The sequence below is a fragment of the Cololabis saira genome, chromosome 1 (assembly GCF_033807715.1).
Source record: "Cololabis saira isolate AMF1-May2022 chromosome 1, fColSai1.1, whole genome shotgun sequence".
NCBI lineage: Eukaryota > Metazoa > Chordata > Actinopteri > Beloniformes > Belonidae > Cololabis > Cololabis saira.
In genome coordinates, this window is record NC_084587.1 from 11,808,195 (window position 1) to 11,832,657 (window position 24,463).

The 24,463-nt window shown below is 38.6% G+C and overlaps 1 protein-coding gene across 1 annotated transcript; it reads left to right on the forward strand.

Annotated features, from left to right (window-relative positions):
* The first annotated feature begins 1,948 nt into the window (after positions 1 to 1,948).
* LOC133460332 (ATP-dependent RNA helicase DHX15-like) lies at positions 1,949 to 23,909 on the forward strand. Its single transcript, XM_061740972.1, has 14 exons — positions 1,949 to 2,103; positions 6,060 to 6,396; positions 8,204 to 8,397; positions 8,518 to 8,677; positions 10,584 to 10,802; positions 10,904 to 11,071; positions 11,167 to 11,253; positions 13,896 to 14,045; positions 15,804 to 15,912; positions 16,023 to 16,214; positions 18,054 to 18,176; positions 19,917 to 20,107; positions 23,029 to 23,198; positions 23,303 to 23,909. Exons 1-14 carry the CDS (start codon positions 2,039 to 2,041, stop codon positions 23,418 to 23,420), a joined length of 2,283 nt encoding a protein of 760 aa, XP_061596956.1. The 5' UTR covers positions 1,949 to 2,038; the 3' UTR covers positions 23,421 to 23,909.
* Positions 23,910 to 24,463: the final 554 nt, after the last annotated feature.

A 24,463-nucleotide genomic window follows, 5' to 3' on the forward strand; every position in this document is an offset into this window, starting at 1 on the left:
AAAGCATCACAGCTCATTGAATCAGGACCCCTGTAATATGACATGTATTGAATCAAACTATTGCTGCCAATACACAGCACATATATCACACTATTGAGTTCCCACCCTCAGTGCAAGGGGAACATCCCTGAGTTTTCTCTGACTTTCTTGACCAAATCCCATATCCAGCAAATAAAGTAATAATTAATGTTTTGCTTAAAGGTATAGTTTGCCACACACTCCTCAGCAGACATTTTTCTACAAAACAGCAAGATATAAATCTACACTTTTTACACAGAATGGAGAAAACACAATAGGTTTCTAAATATCCAGCTCCCATTGGTCGTTTATATCGTTGAAAGAAAATAGAGGTTATAGTAAGCTACGTGAAAAGGAGTTCTTTGTATCTGCACTCGATTGCTGTTCCTCCGGAAGACCCGGATGTCTGACACAGTAAAATTGAAATTGAATTGCAAGAACTGAATTTGAATTGTGAGAACTGAATGTAAATTCAGTTTTTCAATGCAATGATTCAAATTAAACAATACAAATTCAAATTACCATATGTGATTTCAGATTCAGTTTTGTATTGCAATTATTCAAGTTGAGCAATTCAAATTCAAATATAAATTATTCAAATTCAGTTTCTAGTGGCACACATTTCTGCCCATAGGTATTGCACATCTTGTTATTGATGTGCAGAGAAGTTTAAGAAAGATGCTTATTTTATTCAGTTAATTTTGTTATTTTGTATTAAAGTGAATTGCTGAATAATAATTTGTTTTCCATATGTTCATGGTATTCAAAAATATGCATCTAATTCAATTCAGGTTCGAGTCAAATAGTTAAAAAATTGTTTCACTCACAAAAAAAGGGGCTAAAAAAATTCACCACGGCAGGAAGGGCCGATGAGGTGTCCCTTATTTATTTTTCAGGGAGTTGGCAACCCTAGTCATGACTTTAACAGAGAATGAGATAAATAATGCTTTTCCTAGAGGTGGTTGCCCAATTATCCTTATCTAAAAATCACCTCTACTAGACCAGGGGTCGGCAACCCCAAATGTTGAAAGAGCCATATGTCGAGTAAAAAGTCTAAATGTCGAGAAAAAAGTCTAAATGTCGAGAAAAAGTCTAAATGTTGAGAAAAAGTTGAAATGTTGAGAAAAAAGTCGAAATGTCAAGAAAAAAGTCGAAATGTTGAGAGAAATGTTGAGAAAAAAGTTGAAATGTTGAGAAAAAAGTTGAAATGTCGAGGAAAAAGTCAAAATGTTGAGAAAAAAGTCAAAATGTTGAGAAAAAAGTCGGAATGTCGAGAAAAAAGTCAAAATGTTGAGAAAAAAGTTGAAATGTTGTGAAAAAGTCAAAATTTTGAGAAAAAAGTCAAAATTTCGACAAAAATGTCAAAATGTTGAGAAAAAAGTCGAAATGTTGAGGACAAAGTCAACATTTCTAAAAAAAAGTCGAAATGTCAGGAAAAAAGTCAAAATGTTGAGAAAAAAGTCGGAATGTGGAGAAAAAAGTCAAAATGTTGAGAAAAAAATCGAAATGTTGTGGAAAAAGTCAAAATTTCGAGAAAAAAGTCAAAATTTCGAGAAAAAAGTCAAAATGTCGAGAAAAATGTCAAAATGTTGAGAAAAAAGTCGAAATATCGAGAAAAAAGTTGAAATGTTGTGAAAAAAGTTGAAATGTCGAGGTTAAAAAGGAAAGGAAAAAGGAAGAAAAAAAGCAAAAAAAGAAGAAAAAAAGAGAAAAAAAGGAAAAAGGAAAAAAAGAAGAAAAAAAGGTCAAACATTTTTTAAAAAGCTCCAGGGAGCCACTAGGGCGGCTCTAAAGAGCCGCGGGTTGCCGACCCCTCTACTAGACAGACAGACGGGAACCTGCCGGTGAATGTCAGTGCGTCCTCCAGGACAGCAGGGGGCGCTGATACGAATCTTCAAACAAGTGCGAAAAGAAGAAGACACGGCAAAGGAATCAGGAAACCAAATTTGATGCATTTTTTGCACCGGTAGATCCGTGTTCGCACTAATACATCACAGATAAATTAAATTATAATCTAAATATGTCTAAAAGACATCGCCTGGACCTGGGTGACGACTACTCTTCCACCAAGAAGCGGTCTGACGGGTAGGAGAAGCTGCTCTTCTGTGTAAACAGATACAGGCTAAGGGTTAGCCGCTGCTGCTAGTGTCGCTAGCTGGCAAGAGCCGGGGACAAAACCCTCCTTTACTCACTGATATCAACACTGGCGTAAAAACCAGAGTCCCTCAGCTTGATTTCTGTCAGATCTAGCGTCGTTACCAGTATCAACACAGAGCTGCAGGGGGGGTTTATTAATAAAAACACGCGGAGCAGTAATCAGTGCATGCAGCACTCAGGCACGTGTGGCTAACAGCACTTAGCTCGCTGCTAACAACGCTTTAGGGAGATCCACAGTTTACCCCGGAGGATACGCTGAATTCAGTCTCTAAGTGCTATAATGTGTTAGTTTACACAATCAAAGGCCGGTTAAAAGTTGTGTGTTTGTTGCTTGTAACAGAGCCAGGGTTAAACACCGGTCCGGCTCAGTGGAGTCTGATACAATAACAGCAGGTGTTTTCAGTGTAATAATGTAGTAAATACATGATTGATTGAAGTTTTTATTTACGGGTCATGTACATGAAGTGCCCAGCCTGAGTGGGCTTACAAGACACAAAAGAAAAAGGAACATAAATCAAACCATCAAATGAATTATTTATTAAATTAAGGGCATTTAAATTCATGGATTTAGTGGAATACAAAATAGCATTGATAATGTACAAAGTGTTCAACAGATTGTTACCTAGTAAAATTGTAAGCATGTTTAAAATAAGAGTAAGTAGATATGAGCTTCGAGGGAAACATATGATTGAAAAACCAAAGTCTAGGACTAAAATTAAAGATCAATGTATTACTGTAAGGGGTGTAAATATATGGAATGCACTTGATGAAAAATTGAAGATGTGCCAGTCGATTCATGCATTCAAACGTTTGTTTAAGTTTAATGTGCTTGAAAAATATGAGGGATCCAGTAGATGATACTTACGGAATTATGTTCGGGATTGTGTAAACAATATGATTTTTTTTTTTTTAATTATGTTTTGTATGTTTGATCTGAATAAGTTGATCATGTGAGAAGGGTAGGCGTAAATAAGCAATAGCTTCAGCCTATTCCTTTTCGGTTAGGTCTCTTTTTTTTTTAATGTGAACTAATGCTTTCAGTTGGTGTCTACATTATGAATGACCTGACCGAAATAAGTATATTTTCATTCATAAATATATTTTCATTCATTCATTCAAAATAGACTTTATTGTCATTGTGCTCAGGTTACAAGATTGGTTGGGATGTTCCCACCAAAGTGCAAAGGAAGCAAAAATAAGAGGAATAAATAAATATGAAAAGCACAGTAGAAAAACATAAAAGCAATACAAACAATGTCTGGTAAAGTGCAACAGACTGTGACCTAGACATCACTCCCACATCATTCAAAAAATACACCTGTTATGTTTTGTTGTGTATTATTTAGCAATCTAATGGCCCAGGGATAGTAGGTATTTTTGAGTCTGTTTGTCCGCTGAAGAAGAATGAAAGCCAGACAACAGACCCTGTACCAATTAAACATACAGGACTGTCTCAGAAAATTTGAATATTGTGAAAAAGTTCTTTATTTTCTGTAATGCAATTTATAAAAAACAGAAATGTCATACATTCTGGATTCATTATAAATCAACTGAAATATTGCAAGCCTTTTATTATTTTAATATTGCTGATTATGGTTTACAGTTTAAGATTAAGATTCCCAGAATATTCAAATTTTTTGAGATAGGATATTTGAGTTTTCTTAAGCTGTAAACCATGATCAGCAATATTAAAATAATAAAAGGCTTGCAATATTTCAGTTGATTTGTAATGAATCCAGAATGTATGACATTTCTGTTTTTGTAATTGCATTACAGAAAATCACAATATTCTAATTTTCTGAGACAGTCCTGTATAAACGATCCTGACGCTTTATCCAGGCTTCAGAAACAAAATGAGCCAACTTAAAAACATTGAAGTTAAACAACCCGTCCATTCTATCATCATCAGAGCACCAGAACATTTCTGGGTTTTTAACATACATTTCAATAAATAATGGAGTTCTCAGTTCATCATACAGAGGGCAATATAACAGAAAATGTGATTCACTTTCCACTTCGTTAAGTTCACATAATTCACAGAACTTTTCATCTTCGGGAATGTTTTTAAATCTGCCGACTTCAAGATTCAAGGAAGGATTCCTGTTCTCATCTGAGCCATTAAAGACCTTTGACTTCTTGTTAGGTTTGCTTTAACATAAGGTTCAGGGCCATAATTGTGCTTGATTTGGATGTATGTTCGTAATTTGGGCTTAAACAAAATACCATTTAACCATTTTGTCTCAAATAAAGCAAATAACTTATCACTCATTGAAGTTATTGAACAGGTTAAGTTATTACTATACATATACTGTAATCCAACCTCTTCAAATAATGCAAATATTTCTTTAGCCCATGGCGAGCCATTTAATTTACTCTAAATAAAAACTTTCTTATTGACCCATTCTTCTGGCATATTAAGTAAACGATTCCATAATCTAATCATCTCACATTTACGTCTTATGGGACCAGGAATCCAACCCATGTCGCCTTGAACGGCCAGAATCGGAGCAAATTTATGAACATCCAAGAAACAGCGAGCAGCTCTGTTCTCTATAGAATCTGCAATCTTAGACTCCTTATATCCCCAGAACCCCGAAGCATAATTTAATATGGGGGAGACACAGGCATCATACATTTGCTTTTCCTAGTTGTTCCTAATAAATGCACAACTGAATGATCTCGTATCATACTTGATGTGTCTGCGCTGCATGAACTCTTGTGCAATTACATACTGTAGTTACCACTATACATACGATCATCTCAATACTGTATTATAATGTTACGCATTACAAGTGCAATATACTCTATTGCATATTTATTGGTGTCTTTATACTGCACATACTCAAAGCCACATCATCAAAGCATGTTCGAGTATTTAGATACATGTTTATTCTTTAAAACTTTTTAATTTCTTATTGACCGTAGATATTTGGTTTACTTTTGGCATTCTTATTTTACCCTCTCTACACTTGCACATGCAATTTCTCCACTGTATAAAGCTTCTTTGTTCTTCTTGTAGTAAAATAATACTGCTATTTATAGCTTTTCTCAACAGATAACATTGCCAAGTTCATTTGTCAGCCATTTAAAAAAAAAAAGTACAAACAGCATGATTACATCACATGATTATAGTGTAAATATATACATAAAATAGAAATGCTGCAATATAAGCTTGTTTGTGGTGAGAAAACTATACACCTTTGTATCAGTGCTGTTTGTGTTACATATTTTATACGTGTGTGTGTGTGTGTGTGTATATATATATATATATATATATATATATATTAATATATTTCTTTCTGTGTGTTCCTCACACATTGTTTTGGTCGTATCGTCGTCCATAACAGTGTGATATCATGAAGGTTCCCTTGCCGTTAACCAACCACACACCTGCCATCACTTCTGTTTTTTTTTTGTGGCTCTGAAAATATGATTCTGTGTCTTTACTTGTGAGTCTGGTGATGTGGGCAGATTCCAGCTTCCCCATCTTGAAATGCAGCTGTGGACAAGAGTTCTTTTGTCTTTCTTGGGTGCCTGCTATGAACTACAAGGTCACTTAACCAAAACCTGCAGATGGTGCAGATTGTTAATGTGCTGCCAAACGAAGCACATAGAAGTTGGATAGCAGGACGACGACAGCCAGCTCTTGCTGCTGTAAACTGGGATAGAGACTGAAGATGCAATTTAATATATTGCTAAGTTCATAATTTGTTATAAAATAAATAAGGTTCATGTATTTCCATCCTCAAACACATATTTTGGTATTATTTTGTAATCAAAGTCCTAGAAAATCTGCACCATTTGTTTAGAAAGTCAACATTTGACTTCATAATGATTGAAGTAATAATCAAAGAGTTTATGATGTGCTGTTCTTTTGCTCACAGGAGAGACAGGGACCGTGACCGGGATCGCGAGGACCGCTCCAGGGACAGGGATCGAGACAGGGACCGGGACAGGGACAGAGACCGGGAGAGAGACCTAAAGCCTCCTGCACTCCCCTCCAACAGTACAACAGCTGTGTCAGGCTTGCCACCCCTCAAGCCTGTCCACCAGCAGATCAATCCTTTTACCAACTTGCCGCACACGCCGCGCTACTATGACATCCTTAAGAAACGGTTACAACTCCCAGTGTGGGAGTACAAGGAAAGCTTCACCGATATCATCACACGTCATCAGAGCTTTGTTCTTGTAGGAGAGACGGGCTCCGGGAAGACAACACAGGTATGAACTGGCTTTTTTTTCATGGTGAAAGCTTGTGTAATAATCAGGAAATACAAATAATATGCGGTATGACACCACAGTGTGTCAGTGACTGCTAGGGGTGTAACAATATATCGTGCCACGAAATTTCGCGATACAAAAACGTCACAATACGTGTCGTGGAGGTGACAAAGTGTATCGCAATATTGGGTTATTAATATTAATCTATTGTGTTGACTAGAAACGCGCATCCGACCGCGACCGCATCTCGACCCGCGGACCAAAATCTTACTCCGCTCAGAAGAAACTAGTCCCATTTTGTGGTCCCGTTTTGAGCTCTGAACTTTTACTAATGTAAGGCTGGTGTAGAGTTAAGCCTTACCTTATTAAATTAAACCTTTTTTGGGTCGTGAGTAGGATAAACACGCAGGTAACTTCTGCTGAGCTCCAGTGTACTTTAATGTCCGCTCAACAGCGTAGGATTTTAGAACATCAACACAGCACCTAGTGCTGTATCACTCCGCCCAATCTAAAACATACTAACAACTACAGATAAACTGACTAGTGTCATTATAGTCCCTGATTTACAGAATATAAAGAATATATTTATAAAATAATGAACCCTGAATTACCAAAATAAACTTCTTAACAAAAATAAATCTCCTCTTACACTTATAAGGTGAGCATGAATCAATCTTTTTTATGATGTAAAATTGTATGTTTTTATTTACTTTTATTTATTTATTTAATTTTAGTTGTTAAATTAGAAAGAAAAAAGTCAAATCATACATGAGAGAAACTATTCAGTTTGTGGCAAAATATTTGTACTTGTATGAAACTGAAGATGCATAATGCAAACCTTTTACTTTTAGTTCAGTTTGTGGAAAATGGTTGGTCTGACTTTCTCTTTAAAACTTAAACAGTTATAAAGCATTACAAACTGTAACAATAGGTCAAACGCACAGCATTGTTTTGTATTTTGTCTCTTTCAAATAAAAGACAATTTTTTCCAGTCATATGTTCCTCATTCAAGGTTGTTAAAAAAATACTGCTATAATATCGTATCGTATCGTTATCGTGACCTCAATATCGTGTATCGTACCATATCGTGAGATTAGTGTATCGTTACACCCCTAGTGACTGCGTTTACATGCATCAATAACCCTTTTAAAACCCGAATATTGGCAATAACCTGAATTTGCACGGCTATGTAAACACCAATAACCCCTTTGAATAACCCGAATTTGCTCATATTCAGGTTTTGAAAAACCTGAATATGAGCCCTGGGTTACTCCTTTTTAAAATCCGAATATTCGGTCATGGAAACGCCAAACGGAATATCCCGATCAAACGGAACAGGAATTGGTTTTCTGCGCATGCTCTGTTCACAAGGAATCCTGGTCTTTTGAGTCCAGGAAGGAGACTAATCACTTCATAAATGTAATGAAGGATATGAACATTTTGGCATTTGTAGACGGTAGAAAGTACGGGGATAGCGAGATTTACAAGAAGGTGAGCGAAAAGTTGTGCGAAGCAGCATTTGTTTTGAATTTGGATACAGGAAGAAGAAGCGGAAATGACGGGAATTGCATCATCACATTCTCCGCGGGTCGCTGGTTTGATCGAGATATCCCGAATGATTAATTACCATGTAACCACGCATATAAACGGAATATTCCGAATGTTTCAGTAACCGGAATATTAGCAATCACCCGAATTTTGACTGCATGTAAACGTAGTCTTTGTATCTTTAAAATACATAACTGTGTTATATGCGTCTGGAATTGTGTCAATAGAAATTGACAGAACCCTCTGCCTCCATCCCCAGATCCCCCAGTGGTGTGTGGACATGGTGAGGGGGTTACCCGGACCCAAGCGAGCGGTAGCTTGTACTCAGCCAAGGAGAGTGGCTGCCATGAGCGTGGCTCAGAGGGTAGCAGACGAAATGGATGTCATGCTTGGTCAGGAAGTCGGATACTCCATTAGGTTTGAGGACTGCAGCTCTGCCAAGACTATATTAAAGTAAGTGGTGATGCGTGTCATCGTTGGATATTACTGCATTCTCTTTAATTTGCAGAGCAAGTAGCCTAATTTTGAATGACAATGTTGGAGCCTAATGAAGCATGACTTTTATTTCTTGAGGTACATGACAGATGGTATGTTATTGAGAGAAGCTATGAACGACCCGTTACTGGAGAGATATGGTGTGATCATTCTCGACGAGGCCCACGAGCGAACGCTTGCTACAGATATCTTGATGGGAGTGCTGAAAGAAGTGGTCCGGCAAAGACCTGATCTGAAGGTATCTTTCTTTATGTTGTGTTCTTTCTTGATGCCCAATTTTAACCTTGCTAGCAAAGCAGGTCTTCTGAAACCTCCATTTTATTTATTTTCTCCCAGTCAGCTTCATTTGTGCAGTCGTTCATATTCAGTTGGATTTTATGTATACAAATACACCACTGACAGGTGCTGTAACTAGGTACAGTTTTGAGAAAAAAGATGTACAAATTATTCATAGTAAATGTTTATCATGAAGATTCAGGTAACTTAATAAATTAAAGAAAAAAAATGCATCCCCTGTTTCTTGTACAGAAAATCTGCAAATAAAAAAAAGAAAAAGAGTTTGCACAATGGTTACAATAATTTGCTGGTTGCTTCTTGTATAATAACTAGGGAACATATATTATTTATATTATTCATATCACGGTCCGTGTGAATACTTGATTCTGATTGGCTGGCAGGTGTAGGTTATAAGTTATAACCTACACCTAGAAAACAAGTTTGGTCAAATTGCCTGATAACTTTAATATCATTGCGCTGGATTAACTGCCAGGTGGTAACCACCGCAACGGAGATTCAGAGAAGAGGAGCCGGCTACCGCAGGACGACATGAGTGATTTTGTAATTTCTTTTAATGTATTTGGTGAATTTAACTATTTTGATGACTGGGATGCAGAAGAGGAGAGAAAAGAAAATAGCCCGAGCGGAGCTGAGCGGACTAGAATATCTCCCGTTACCAAGGAAACTGAGTTATGGCTTGTTAAAAAACTGCGCGGAGGCAAACCGTCCTCCTCTTCGCGTCGGGCCGTTCACGCCCCAGCGTTGTCCATATATTTCTTATAATGTACACCTCGTCGGGCATTATCCCTTTATATCCCTTTATATATATTTCTTTTTTTTTTTCACAATGACAGGGCTGCTGTTCAACTTCATCAAATGCCTTTTTTCTTTTTCTTTTAAGAGACGTCATGTGGTCACAACAAAAAAACCTAAAAAAACATGATTGTCTTTTTGAGTTTCTTCTCATCTTCAAAACTACTTCAGAAAGTTAACAATGAGCTTCTTGCATCACAGTTTCTTGACAAAATGTATATAGTAATGATTTCTAGTGATGCACGGAAATGAAAATTTGTGGCCGAAACCGAAAATAATAATAAACACTTGGCCGAATACCGAATAATACCGAACAATGGTTCTTCGCAGTTTTTCATTTAGGTTGCCAATTTTTTCCCCATTGCATAAATCAAATAAATATGCAGGGAAATACCCGCCAGTCACAATTTATCTTACTGTACTTATTGTATTTTTTCTCATAATCCTTTTTCATTTTCTCCCATTCAACTCCAGTTAATCGGGTCGCGGTGGGGCGGGGCTGATCTCCGCAATTTGAAGCCTTGTATAATAATTGTAAAAATCTGGGTTATTTTCTTGGAGGATCTCGTCAATCAGACAGTGAGGGCTCGCCACCGCATCGGTAGTACGGGCCCTCTTCTCTGAGCTCTCTCCCTTTTCTCTGCTGTGCGTCCCCTGACCGTCCCCTGACCGTCTCCATCACCAAGCGGTTTCCCAAATCCAACTCAGCCCGGATCATTTCTCGTGTCCTCTGCTTTTTCTCCACATCCAAGTAACGATCTGACATGCTGACATGTTTTCTGAATTTATCACCGCTCACCCCTCACTCCACGCTGTTCGCTGTTTGATTACGTCATCTAAACACGCCATTATTAATAAACACCGAAAGTGTTTTTTTTGCTATTTCCGGCCGAACAATTTCGGTTACCGAACATTCGGTGCATCACTAATGATTTCTGATAGGAGAGACGTGTTAAATTTACAGGTCTGAGTCAAAGTTCACTGTTGAAAGTTGACGGTGAAACACTCACGATGCTGATATATTGTGATGTGTACAACGATGCTTTCCTGCACAGGTGATCGTCATGAGTGCCACGCTGGATGCCGGAAAGTTCCAAGTGTATTTTGACAGCTGCCCTCTGCTGACTATTCCTGGGCGCACACATCCTGTAGAAATCTTTTACACCCCCGAGCCAGAGCGCGACTATCTCGAGGCAGCGATCCGCACCGTCATCCAGATTCATATGTGCGAGGAAGACGAAGGTGACTGCCTCATGTTCCTCACAGGTCAAGAGGTAAAACTTGCTTCACTCTGCCATTATTTTTTAAAAACAGCTGTGTCAATTTCCCGAAGAAACAACGTTAATCAAATATATTCATTTCTTTTTCTCCCTAGGAAATTGATGAAGCCTGCAAGCGAATCAAACGTGAGGTGGATGACCTTGGCCCTGAGGTCGGAGACATCAAAATCATTCCACTGTATTCTACATTGCCCCCACAGCAGCAGCAAAGGATCTTTGAGCCGCCTCCTCCAAGGAAGGCCAATGGTGCAATTGGAAGAAAGGTTTGTTTTAAGTTTATTTAAAAAAAAAAACATCCACTCTTTGACATTTCAGCTGATCATTCTGGATGTTTGACAGTTTGTTGCTTCTTTCTTAGGTTGTGGTGTCGACAAACATTGCTGAGACTTCTCTAACAATCGACGGCGTGGTGTTTGTCATTGATCCTGGATTTGCCAAACAGAAGGTGAGGAAAGACCAAGGGCCAATCCCAATACACCCCCTACTTTCTACCACAAGCCCTCACTCACTACCACTTCACCCTAAAAATGAGTAGGGCCCTTGTAATCTTTGGGATTGGGACACCACGTTCGGGTACGTAAGAGACTGCGTAGTTACATTTGCACATACGTCACACCATATCAGGAAGCCGAGAGCTAAAAGCTGTTTTAATTTCCGCTGTAGCGCTGTTAATATGCCACTTTATTAAGTTTTAATATTTTTTCAGGCGTAAAAGTAACCATTAAGATCCCCAACCTGGGCTCAGTTTATCCAAATAAGAAAGTTGTTAAGAAATTTGCTCCAAAGTTTTCGGGATGAGAACAGCCTGCCGGCTCGGGAGCTGAATTATGGTTCCGTGTTAAATCGACGCAGAGCCTACGGCGTAGGGTACGGCGTAGGGTACGGTGCGCGTTGCCGCGTAACCTATGCCGTAGGCTCTTCGTTGGTGTAACGGGGAACCATAAATCAGCCTTTATTCTGGCAATGTTTGAAAAAGACTTCGCAACAACAGGAAAGCGAGTGATTATATACATTCACTGAGTGAATATTATGAAAGTAAAATATATATTTCTCGCTAGAAATGTAATCAAAATGCATTTTTATGCAGAAACTAAGTCAAAATATTGATTTTATTCACAAAAAAATAAGAAATGTCTGCCATTTTTTAATTTTTTTTTGATTCAGTCTGCAAATGATGACGTAAAGCATTCCGGGAAATTTTTCTAGCCCTCGGTCAGCTAGTGTGCATCTGAAAACCCTCGCTCTGTATGGCTAGATTCATACACACTACCCCTTGTTTAAGCAACTACGATGAAAAGAGGAATTGGGACACCACTACCCTCACGGGAACGTGAAAAATTTAGGGGTAGGGCTGAAAAGTAGGGGTAGTGCAAGTCAACCAACTCAACCTCTCTTGTCTGCTTTGTATCACCTTGCTTGCTAAAGGCTCATTCATGCTCGACGCAGAAGACGGATGTGCAGACAGATCGACCTTTTCATCCGTCGTTTACGTGCGTAATTTGGTCCGTTTTCAGGGCCCTTGCAGATCCGTTGCTTGACCCTGCAAACAGAGCTATACCACCGTCGGGGCAGCATTGAACAGTATAGCTAACATGCGACCAGCATAAGGAACAAACCATAGAAGAGGAGGGGGCAGAAGAAGAGAACAACTGTAGACATTGCTGGAACTTTTGAAGAGAGTCTGTGTGAGTTTGTTTGCATCACATCGCCTAGGGGCGGGGACAAGCAGCTTAAAATAAAAGTAGCTGAGAGGAGATCACTCGTGATTTGCGAGAGAGTCCAAAGATGGCGAAATACAAATGGAAGTGTATCCGGGGATTAATTTGTACATGCAAACAACAAAGTGATGAGCAAAAGGAGTTGTGATGCAGCTGATGGGTCTCCAGAGCTGTTTATCCTTCGTCCTCTTGCCGTGTATTTTGTGTTTGCCTAATATATTTCTTTGCTGTGCACTATTAATAAAAAAACATTTATAGAAAACCGTATGCACCTTTTCGTTACTCGCTAGACCACGGGTCGGCAACCCGCGGCTCTAGAGCCGCATGCGGCTCTTTAGCGCTGCCCTAGTGGCTTTTAAAAAAATGTTTGACCTTTTTTTCTTTCCTTCTTTTTTTAATTATTTTCCTTTTTTTCTTCTTTTTTCCTTTTTCTCTTTTTTTCTTCCTTTTTAATCTCTTTTTCCTCGTCATTTCGACTTTTTTCTCGAAATTTCGACTCTTTTCTCGACATTTCGACTCTATTCTCAATATTTCGACTTTTTTCCTCGACATTTCCACTTTTTTTTTTTAGTTTTCCACTTTTTTTTTTTAGATTTCCACTTTTTTTCTCGACATTTCCACTTTTTTCTCGAAGTGCATAATGAAAAAAAAATCTTGCCCCCAGTTATAACTAATATAGATACATAAAGCATGTGTTGCCTTCATTCTAAGGATTATACAAGACTTTTCATTTTTTGCGGCTCCAGACATTTGTTTTTTTGTTTTTTGGTCCAATATGGCTCTTTCAACATTTTGGGTTGCTGACCCCTGCGCTAGACTGTAGAAGTAAAATACCCGACCAAAGAGGAACTTAAAAAAACATCTCCTTGCAAAAAATGGTCTAATGAAACTACTGCCAACCTTTCTGGAAAAGTCAGCTCAAAGGACCAAAATCCCTGATTACTTGGAATGATTAAATGCTGCTGTTCTGCACTGTGAATGGAGGATAATCAAGAGATTTGATGTTCCCAAAATATTTAACCTCTGCCAAAAACAAATAAACAAAAAAAAGCAATAATTGTAATTGCTTTGGAAACACTCAGTCAATGCCGGTATACTCTACATTGATCTCTGAACCTCGCACTGCCCACTAGTGGATTAATTGAGTTAACAACCAAGTCAATAAAAGATGCTTGGAAGTACGAGTGTGGCGACTATGGGAACCCTTGACACAGACATAACTCTTTACATAAGAAAAGGAGCATGAATGAGCCTTTAGTTTTTGATGTCTGAAAGGTGGTTCTCATCTTTCTTGTTTCTTTGCAGTTGCCTTTTTTTTGTCACAACTTGGAAACATAAAGGGCTGACGTGATTTCAAATGTGTGTCCAGGTGTACAACCCTCGTATCAGAGTGGAGTCTTTGCTGGTGACGGCCATCAGTAAAGCCTCTGCCCAGCAGAGGGCAGGACGAGCTGGCAGAACACGCCCGGGGAAGTGTTTTCGTCTCTACACGGAGAAGGCCTACAAAACGGAGATGCAGGCAAGTGACCACAGAAGCAGAGTTCTTATGTCCTTAAATAAAAGCAGAAAATGCTGTTCAAGCTATGTTTAACTTTCCAACCAGCTGCACAAAGTAATAGGATGGGCATTTTTAAGTATTTCATCTATTTTGTTTCATGTAAGCTCAGCTGGGGCCAAGAAAAGGAGAGAAAAGCATAAATGTGACTTGGTCACATCAATTTCATTATTGTACTGAAATAGGTTTGTCAAAATGACAAGTGGTGATCATTTCTAAACAAGTTGAAAGATGTCAGTTTTTCCCTATTATGGTTGAAAAGAAAGTAAAAATAAAGTAATTTTAACTAAAACAAAAAAAAAAAAACAGACGGTAGAAAAGAAATGCAAGTCTGGCTGTAACCAAGTAAAGACTAAATTTAACGGACGATGGGCTGTAATCTGATATCTACCTATTATTAAATAACACAATGCAGTTAAGCAGCCTGTAATATTTACTGGAGCAAAAAACTAAATGTGGCAGTTTGCTGCTATTTGCATCTAACGAGATGAAGACTGGACCTGACCTTGGAATGGCTTAGTCCTCTGACTCTTAACTTGCATGAACCTTGTGGTTCCTTCAGATATCTGCAGATGTTTAATAGGGGTGGGTTAAAAATATTGATATGTTATCGCTATACATCTGTAGGAACGATTATCGATACATAAATCCAAGTATCGATTTAAACATATTTTTTTTTAATCCCATTTTACCACCCAGTGCTCCTACCTAAGTCAGTCCTGGGCATTTCTCCCTCTACCGACCCCGGGAGGCCCTACACTGAGCTCAGGTCTTCTCCTTACTTGAGGAGGGAGCAGCTTCTTTTCACCAGACAGGGTGGGGCTTCTCTGGCTGGACGTAGTGCGTGGAAGGATCACGTTATTTCGTTGTAACTAGAATATCAATATCGTATCGGGACCTAGTGTATCGGAATCGTATCGGAAGGTCAGTGATGATACCCAGCTCTAATGTTTAACCATCTACAGGACAAGCAGCTTAAAGTAGAAGTTGAATAGTACCATCAGTATCAATTATACAAATGTATAGATCATAGCAGATTATGATCATTATGGTCATTGTTGAATGGATCTTTTGGTTGAGGAGTGATCCGTTACGCCAGGGATTGTCAACCGGTGGTCCGCAGCCCTCTGGTGGTCTGCGGTGGTATTGCAGGTGGTCCGTGAAATTGTAAATGGAAAACAATAATAATTAAAAAAAAATATATTTATTCTTTATACTAAATTTATTTTCCATTTACTATTCATTTTTGTGAATAATTTACCCATCCAAATTATGTCAAATAAGAGAGAGCAAACTTTGTAATATTATAAGCCCTCTTGGTTTCCTATTGTTCATTTTTCATTGAATTCATTTTCATTTTTTTTGTTTTTTTTTTATAGTAAAAGGTGCAAATAAAAATACACACTGATGCAAATAAATAGCCTATACTCTTATTTAAAAGCAAGGTGCAAAATAAAACAAACATCCCCAAAAGCAGTGGTCCCCGAGTTGCTTCTTGGTTATAATGGTGGTCCCTGGGACAAAATCAGTTGAAAACCTCATTCGTTACGCAGCTTACATCCTAATCATTATTCTGTCATGGATACAAAGTGATTCATTGCAGCCAAAATGTTGCCCAAAAGTAACACTCAAATGTAGTCTACCTATTAATTTTATGTTATCGATATTGTTATGATATTATGTCCTATTAAATACATTTTGCATTATTTTGGCCTTCTCCAGGACAACACATACCCTGAGATTCTTCGGTCCAATTTAGGATCTGTGGTGCTGCAGCTGAAAAAGCTGGGTATTGATGACCTTGTGCACTTTGACTTCATGGATCCACCCGGTGAGTCGTCCTGGATCGGCTGTTTCGCGTAAGATAAATCGTCTTGCACTTGATAGACATGGCTTTCTTATCATCCTGGTGCTTTCCCCTCTTTCTCTCTATTACCGCAGCTCCTGAGACACTAATGAGGGCTCTGGAGCTACTGAATTATCTGGCAGCTCTCAACGATGACGGTGACCTGACCGAGCTGGGCTCCATGATGGCAGAATTTCCTCTGGATCCTCAGCTGGCAAAGATGGTCATTGCGAGCTGCGAGTTTAACTGCTCCAATGAGATCCTCTCCATTACTGCCATGCTGTCAGGTAATGCCCAGTACTGGGCCGACATCTTCTAGGCCAGGTCTATCTGGTTAAAAAAAAAAAAAAATCCACATGAAATGTGGATGACTCAAGTCTTCTTTTCCTCAAATGCTTTTACATCTGCCTCAATTAAGCAGATTATGAGCAATCAAAGCATTTAATTGTGCAGTGACTGCTTGTTTTAAGCTTGACAAGCAGCGAGGTCTAGTGGCACGTGCAGAAAACTCCAGTGTCCTCAGAAAAACATATTGCAACGTATTTTATGGTTAAAACCTCTTTTTTTTTCTTTTAAAGTGATGACAATATGCTTTTTTAGTTCACTTGCGAATTGAAAATTAATTGGATGCCCAGTATAAGTATAGATCAAATCATCTAATATGTTTGATACAATGTATAATAGTAGAATTTAAAAGATCAGATCCCAGATAGTAAAGTGTAATCGACACACTAATCCATTAACCTTTGTAGATGCTCCTCAGTCAACATTCACTTAAATGTCAAAGCACCCGTGTTGACTTTTTCTTTTTTTTTAATTAGTCTATTTATTTTGAACAGAGGTGGGTAGAGTAGCCAAAAATTGTACTCAAGTAAAAGTACTGTTACTTCAGAATAATATTACTCAAGTAGAAGTAAAAAGAAGTAATCCAAATAATTACTTGAGTAAAAGTAAAAAAGTACTTGGTGAAAAAACTACTCAAGTACTGAGTAACTGTTGAGTAACGTCTGATTTATTTTTTTAACACAACCATTCAAACAGACAAAAGTAGAAAATCATCTTCAGGCAAATTAAATCAATAAATTAAAATTAATAAAAAATAAAAAATAGCTTAAATTGAAATAATCTTAAAGTAAATTCAAGTACTTTAATAAACAATAAAATAAATAAAATAACAGAATAAAAAAATAAATTAAGCACAAGTAGCACAAAATGTCAAGCCTTTGTACTTTTCTTTTTTAACCAGGCAGAACTAGAACAAGCCCATGAACTCATAGAAACTCTGTGTGTGTTTGAGTCTTTGTAAATGTGACAAAACATGCAAAAACAAACATTTTTCCCAAAGAATCTCCCAGTGATGTCATGAGATTAACAGGTACGCGGATAAAAGGGATAAAAGAAAAGTAACAGCTCAACGTAGCCTAATGTAGCGGAGTAAGAGTAACAGTTTCTCCTTCACAAATCTACTCAAGTAAAAGTAAAAAGTATAGCGATTCAAAACTACTCCTAAAAGTACAAAATTTCCCAAAACTTACTCAAGTAAATGTAACGGAGTAAATGTAATTCGTTACTACCCACCTCTGATTTTGAATAGTGAGTGAGCTTTTTCCAGATAATTATTTTAGTCATCAGAACATGTGGATAGGGCAGGCACCACTTTAATTATTTTGGATGCCTTTTAAAGCACCAGTTTTCTTTCTTTGAATTGATGTATTGCAAACTTTTAAGTGTGATTGTGCTGTACCGTTGTCATGTGTAGCCTGGGAGTGTTTTAAGCTTCCACGCTCCCGAAGGCCTAACTTCTGTATCAAAAGTAGAATCTCTGACTCTTGCAAAGTTCAAATATTGCTGGTTTTTCCTAACACTTTGTAGTTGTTTGAAAACTCTTGTTTTACAGATGTGGTTAAATGACCCCCCTTCTCTACGAGCTAATAGCCATTACAGTTGGAAATGACCATGAGAAAAGACTGCACCCCCACACTTCCCATTTGCTAGAGAGAGTGGTCCTGCCCTGTCCCAGCGCAGTGTCGAGTGCCCTAGCATCATAGGCTTTGCTCCATATTTCTGTGAATGTTTGACTCATCCCTATGGGCGGCTTTGTTGGGGCCCATACCAACCTTGTTTAGTCCCACAGTGCTTTGTCCGTCCCACGGAGGCTAAGAAGGCAGCAGACGAGTCCAAGATGAGGTTTGCTCACATTGACGGAGACCACTTGACGCTGCTCAATGTCTACCATGCCTTCAAACAAAGTAAGCATCCACCCAAGTTCTGCACCGCTTTTATTTTTAGATGGACTGTTAAAGCTGCAGAAAACACTTTTTGAAGCTGGAAAGCAAAATGAAGACATCATACGTAGCTATAAACGATTAAATTATAAACCCAAGCATTTTTAATTAAGTAATTGTTTGATAAGTTTCTGAAAACTGAGGATTAAAAAAAAGGCTTAACAAAAATGCTGCCATCTTAATTTCCCAGCTTATCATGCTGATATTAAATTGAAATAGTGTTTCTGCAGTAAGGAGTGATCGTGCAAACATTGTTGACTATCACTTTTTTCTTTTTCATTTGGATAATCAGAAATGTTACATACAGGACTGTCTTAGAATATTATGATTTTCTGTAATGCAATTACAAAAACAAAAATGTCATACATTCTGGATTCATCACAAATCAACTGAAATATTGCAAGCCTTTTATTATTTTAATATTGCTGATCATGGCTTACAGCTTAAGAAAACTCAAATATCCTATCTCAAAAAATTAGAATATTCTGGGAATCTTAATCTTAAGCTGTAAACCATATATTCAAATACTAAAAGGCTTGCAATATTTCAGTTGATTTCTAATGAATCCAGAATGTATGACATTTTTGTTTTTTTTAATTGCATTACAGAAAATAAAGAACTTTATCACAATATTCACATTTTCTGAGACAGTCCTGTAAATAAATTTAGTAGTAGTGATGGCCTGTGGCTCAGGTGACCTGCGACCATCCCCCTTCACATTTTCACAGCTGATTGAGAGGTGATTTTGTGCTTCTTTCTTGGTCATTTGTGAATCTTGTGTGTTTGTGCCTCAGATCCAGGAAAAGGTGATGTTCTTGTTTGCATCTGCAGCTTTGCCAGCACTGTAGACATCAGACGTTATTTGTTTTTTGGATGACTGTCTATGGTAGACTTACATGACAGCATGACCTGGCAGAGTTTGTGGGGGGGATTTAGTTTTTTTATGAGTTTGACACAAACTTTTGTTGCCTGTGGGGTTGGGCTTTTTTTGTTTATTTAATTTTGTAGTTTTTAGCTCACTTGACACACATTTTAATGGTAGTGAAGTGTTGGGTTTTTGTTTATTGCAGTTGGGAAACAGTCAGTATTGCATGCCATTAGAAATAATATAGATGCATATTAAGATGAATCTAGATCAGGGGTCGGCAACCCGCATGCGGCTCTTTAGCACCGTCCTAGAGGCTCCCTGGAGCTTTTTCAAAAATGTTTGACCTTTTGTTTCCTCTTTTTCTTTTTTTCTTTTTTTTTCCTTTTTTTCTCTTTTTTCTTCTTCAGTTTTTCCTTTTTTCTCTTTCTTCTTCCTCTTTTCTTTTTTAATCTCGACATTTCGACTTTTTTCTCGACATTTCGACTTTTTTCTCGACATTTTGACTTTTTTCTCGACATTTCGCCTTTCACCATTTGCCTTCATTCTAAGGTTTATACAAGACTTTTCATTTTTTGCGGCTCCAGACATATTTGTTTTTTTTGTTTTTGGTCCAATATGGCTTTTTCAACATTTTGGGTTGCCGACCCCTGATCTAGATTAAACTAGTAGACCTCTTATAATTTATGTATTATTCATATATTGTAAAAATATGGCACATCACTGGGTAGTTTTAGCATTGCTTTTAAGAATACCATGAAGTAGTGGGTACTTGTTCTGAAAGAGTGAAAACCTGCAACTTGTCCAGATGTTTCAATCCCTGTCATCTCTTTTTCCAGACCACGAAGCTAATCAGTGGTGCTATGACAACTTTGTCAACTACCGCTCACTGATGTCTGCTGACAACGTGCGTCAGCAGCTGTCCAGGATCATGGACCGCTTCAACCTGCCTCGGCGGAGCACAGAGTTCACAAGCAGAGATTACTACATCAACATCCGGCGTGCTCTCTGCACCGGCTTCTTCATGCAGGTGAGCTGATTTAGGCCCAGTCCCGATACTCCCACTACCCCTAGTTTTCAGCCCTACGCCTAAATTCTGCGCGTTCCTGTGAGGGTAGTGGTGTCCCAATTCCTCTTTTCACCTAGGGGTTGTGGCCTAAACGAGGGCTAGGGGGCATCAATCTAGCCCTACAGAGCGAGGGTTTTCAGATGCACACTAGCTGACCGAGGGCCAGACAAATTTCCCAGAATGCATTTCGTCGTCATTTGCGGACTGAATCAAAAAAAAAAACATGGCGGACATTTCTTATTTTTTAGTGAATAAAATCAATATTTTTAGTTAGTTTCTGCATAAAAATGCGTTTTGATTACATTTCTAGCGAGAAATACATATTTTACTTTCATAATATTCACTCAGTGAATGTATATAATAACTTGCTTGCCCGTTGTTGCGAAGTCTTTTTCAAACCTCGCCAGATGAAAGGCTGATTTATGGTTCCGCGTTACACCAACGCAGAGCATACGGCGTAGGTTACGCGTCGCCGTACGCCGTTCCCCTTCGCCGTAGGCTCTGCGTCGATTTAACGCGGAACCATTAATCAGCTCCCGAGCCGGCAGGCAGTTCTCACCCCGAAATTTTCGGAGCAAATTTCTTAACAGGCGTAGCTACAACTGTTAGATTTCATCTATTAAACCAACATTTATCTTCCTAAATGATTTATTTCAGCCAGCGGTAATTCTCCACAGAGCTGCAGGTTTCTCCCCCGGGACGACGGCGCAGGGCGATCACGTCTGTACATGAGCTGCTGCTGCTCCGAAAACATCGGGTCAAATTTCTTAACAGACGTTATTTGGATAAACTGAGCCCAGGTTGGGGATGTTAACGGTTACTTTTACGCCTGAAAAAATATTAAAACTTTATAAAGTGGCATATTAACAGAGCTACAGCGGAAATTAAAACAGCTTTTGGCTCTCGGCTTCCTGATATGGTGTGACGTATGTGCAAACGTTACTACGCAGTCGCTTACCTACCCGAACGTAAACCACGCAGTGACGTAGCACGCAAAATTTAGGGGTAGTGCTGAAAAGTAGGGGTAGTGGGTGTATTGGGACTGGGCCCTGGGAAGATTACAAAGGCCCTAAAATGTGTGGCTTCTTTTTTAGGGGTAGGGATAGAAAGTAGGAGGTCAGGGGTGGACTGGCCATCGGGCATACCGGGCATTTGCCCGGTGGGCCGATGGTGATTTTGGGCCGGGCCGGCCCAAAAAAAAAAAAAAAAAAAAAAAAAAAAAAAATTTTTTTTTTTTTTTTTTTTTTTTTTTTTTTGGCCCGGGCCGGCCCAAAATCACCATCGGCCGGCCCGATTTTGGGCTGGTCGATTTTTTAATTTTTTTTGGCCCGGGCAGGCCCATCGGCCCATTTGATTTTGTTTTTTACCTGACAACAACTGGTACCACTGGCCGATTGGTTATGATGATTTAGATTGGTTATGGGCTGAAGTCTCGCCCATTTTTGGCCCGGGCCGGCCCAAAATCACCATCGGCCGGCCCGATTTTGGGCTGGTCGATTTTTTAATTTTTTTTGGCCCGGGCAGGCCCATCGGCCCATTTGATTTTGTTTTTTACCTGACAACAACTGGTACCACTGGCCGATTGGTTATGATGAGTTAGATTGGTTATGGGCTGAAGTCTCGCGCCCCAAGGGGCCTCGCGCCCCAAGGGGCCTCGCGCCCCAAGGGGCCTCGCGCCCCAAGGGGCCTCGCGCCCTGGGCCATTTTTTTTTTTTTTTTTTTTTCAAATTCTTTTTTTTTTCAAATTTTTTTTTGTTTTTTCCCTTATAAATATCAACAGTCACGTTCCATTACAGACCTAAATGTGTACTAGTCTGTGCATATCAATAAATATATGTGCAATGATGCGCGTGTCTGTTGTTCAGTACAACTGCGTCAAACCAAGCGCAGACACAAGGTGCTCTGATCCAGACGGGTGGAGTTGGAACAAACTGTCACACAATGTCGAGAGAATGAGACAGAATCAGGAAATTTCCATCAGGGGATGAAAAAAGAAAAAAAACTAAAGAAAATGGAAGAGTTCAATGCCTCTCTGAAAGGCTCGTTTGATAAATTTGTTACAAAAATCACCGATCCGACCGGGTCTCAAGCAGCCGTGGGGGCCCGCGTCGAGGCAAGCCAAATGATGATGAGGCAGGAGAAGTTATCCAGTATTTTGCTAATGTGAGAGTTAAAATTGCGCATATAGACACCCGATCCGACCCGAAAAACCCAAAAAATTTCGCGCGCGCTCGCTACGCTCACACGCGAGGGCCCCCCCCCAGCCTGAAAATCACAGGACTTATCTGTGGTGGTGAAAGAAGTCAGCAGTATGAATTTGAAAGATGTGTGAGCATCCCTTCATGATAAACAGAGGGGGAACGCATTCTGACAGCAGTATTTCACGCTGTCAGAATGCGTTCCCCCTGTTTAAAATGGGTTAATATATCATTGTAGATATCTGAAATGTTCTTTTTGACTAGGAACAATTGAATTACAGATATCTGCAACACATATCCAGTCTAGCTATTAAATGTTAAAACGGCTTGCCATACAAGTTTGCTGGTCTACTCAGAAACAGTACTAAGTACATCTATAACGGGACTGGGGGGGATGGTGTAGGTTTAGGTTTATTAGACAAGAACATACACACCAACAAGACAGTGTACAAGCGGTGTCACAAGAACGTTTGTTTTCATTCATAGGCTTCATTTTCTTTCCATCAATACCTGGTGGGCCGGTCTAGGCTCAAAATGCCCGGGCCGATTTTTTGTCCCAGTCCAGCCCTGTAGGAGGTGTATTGGGATTGGCCCTTAATGGCGTCCGCTATGACGTCTTTGCAGCAGGAAAATTTCACCAGAGATATTGCTAAAGCTGGAACCCGTTTCTTCCTACTCCTGCAGGTGGCTCACTTGGAGCGCACAGGCCATTACCTTACCGTCAAAGACAACCAGGTGGTGCAGCTGCACCCGTCTACAGTCTTGGACCACAAGCCCGAGTGGGTGCTCTACAATGAATTTGTCCTCACCACCAAGAACTACATCCGCACTTGCACAGATATCAAACCCGAATGGTACGTGTGCAGCCATGTGAAGTTAAATCACATTTAAGCTAAGTGGTTTTAGAGTATGCCGTCTCACTGACAAGATCACTCATGTTCTCCTCTCTTTGTTACAGGCTAGTGAAGATTGCACCCCAGTACTATGATATGAGCAACTTCCCACAATGTGAAGCTAAAAGACAGCTGGAGCGGATTATTGCCAAACTAGACAGCAAAGAGTACTCTCAGTACTGAACAATAGACAACAAGTGTCCTGGACAACAACTGCATATTAGAGTTTTAGATTTTTCTGTGTCATTGTTTAAAAGTTGGCATTTTGATTTTTTTTTTTCTTTTTTTTTTTTTTTTTTCCCCACCCCTACCCCATCAAAGTCAATTCTGTAAGTAGATGTAATGTCAAATGAAATACCAACAGCTATGGTTAGTTCTGGCGACAGTGATTTTTTTTTTTTTTTTTTTTTTTTTTTTCCTTTTTTTCTTTTAAAGGAATATGAGAAACGTCAATTTAGATGTGCTTGAATTTCCTTTTAGGAGACTGTGGAGCCATTACAAGGATCTGTGCTTGCTTTTTTCTTTAATAAAGGAACTTTGACTTCATTTTTGTGCAAAGTTTAATTGTTGGAAGTCTGTCATTCCAAAATGACTGTTGAGTTGATTTCTTTTCCTTTTGTCTAAATTTGAAACTATGTTGTAAATTAGTTAATATTTCCTCTTTTACGTAAAAAAAAAATTATGTACACTTAAAATGTTTAATTCTCAGTAGTTTGTTACATTTCAACTTGTCTTTGTATTACCTGTATTAACATGGAGCTCAGCTTATAATATCCAGTGTTCATGTTCAGACAAAATGGTTTTTTTTGTTAAAAAATTTTAAATACACATACTGTCTTTTTTTTTTTTGAAGGATCCCTGCTTACAATCAAGACTTGATCCAACTGGTAGATGGTGTGTAAAAAAGTTTTGACATCAGAGGGCTAGAAAAATCTGCCTCTATAACCCCTGAAAAGAAAAAGATTCTCAGAATAATCATAATATGAATAATAGATAATATAATCTAATAAGCTAATAATATATATGATAATGTAATAATATATATATATATATATATATATATATATATATATATATATATATATATATATATATATAAATCAAAAATCTGCCTCCATAACCCCTGAAAAGGAAAAAAAAACCTGCCAGATTCTCAGAATAATAATAATCATAATCTTTTTTTTTTTTTTTTAAGGTTCCCTGCTTACAATCAAGACTTGATCCAA

What these genes read in the sequence shown, in the direction of transcription:
- LOC133460332 (XM_061740972.1), top strand. Translation starts at nt 2,039, where the DNA reads ATGTCTAAAAGACATCGCCTGGACCTGGGTGACGACTACTCTTCCACC. An exon ending in GGCAAAGACCTGATCTGAAG is followed by an intron (nt 8,678 to 10,583) that starts GTATCTTTCTTT and finishes TTTCCTGCACAG; the next exon opens with GTGATCGTCATGAGTGCCAC. An exon ending in ACAGATATCAAACCCGAATG is followed by an intron (nt 23,199 to 23,302) that starts GTACGTGTGCAG and finishes TCTTTGTTACAG; the next exon opens with GCTAGTGAAGATTGCACCCC.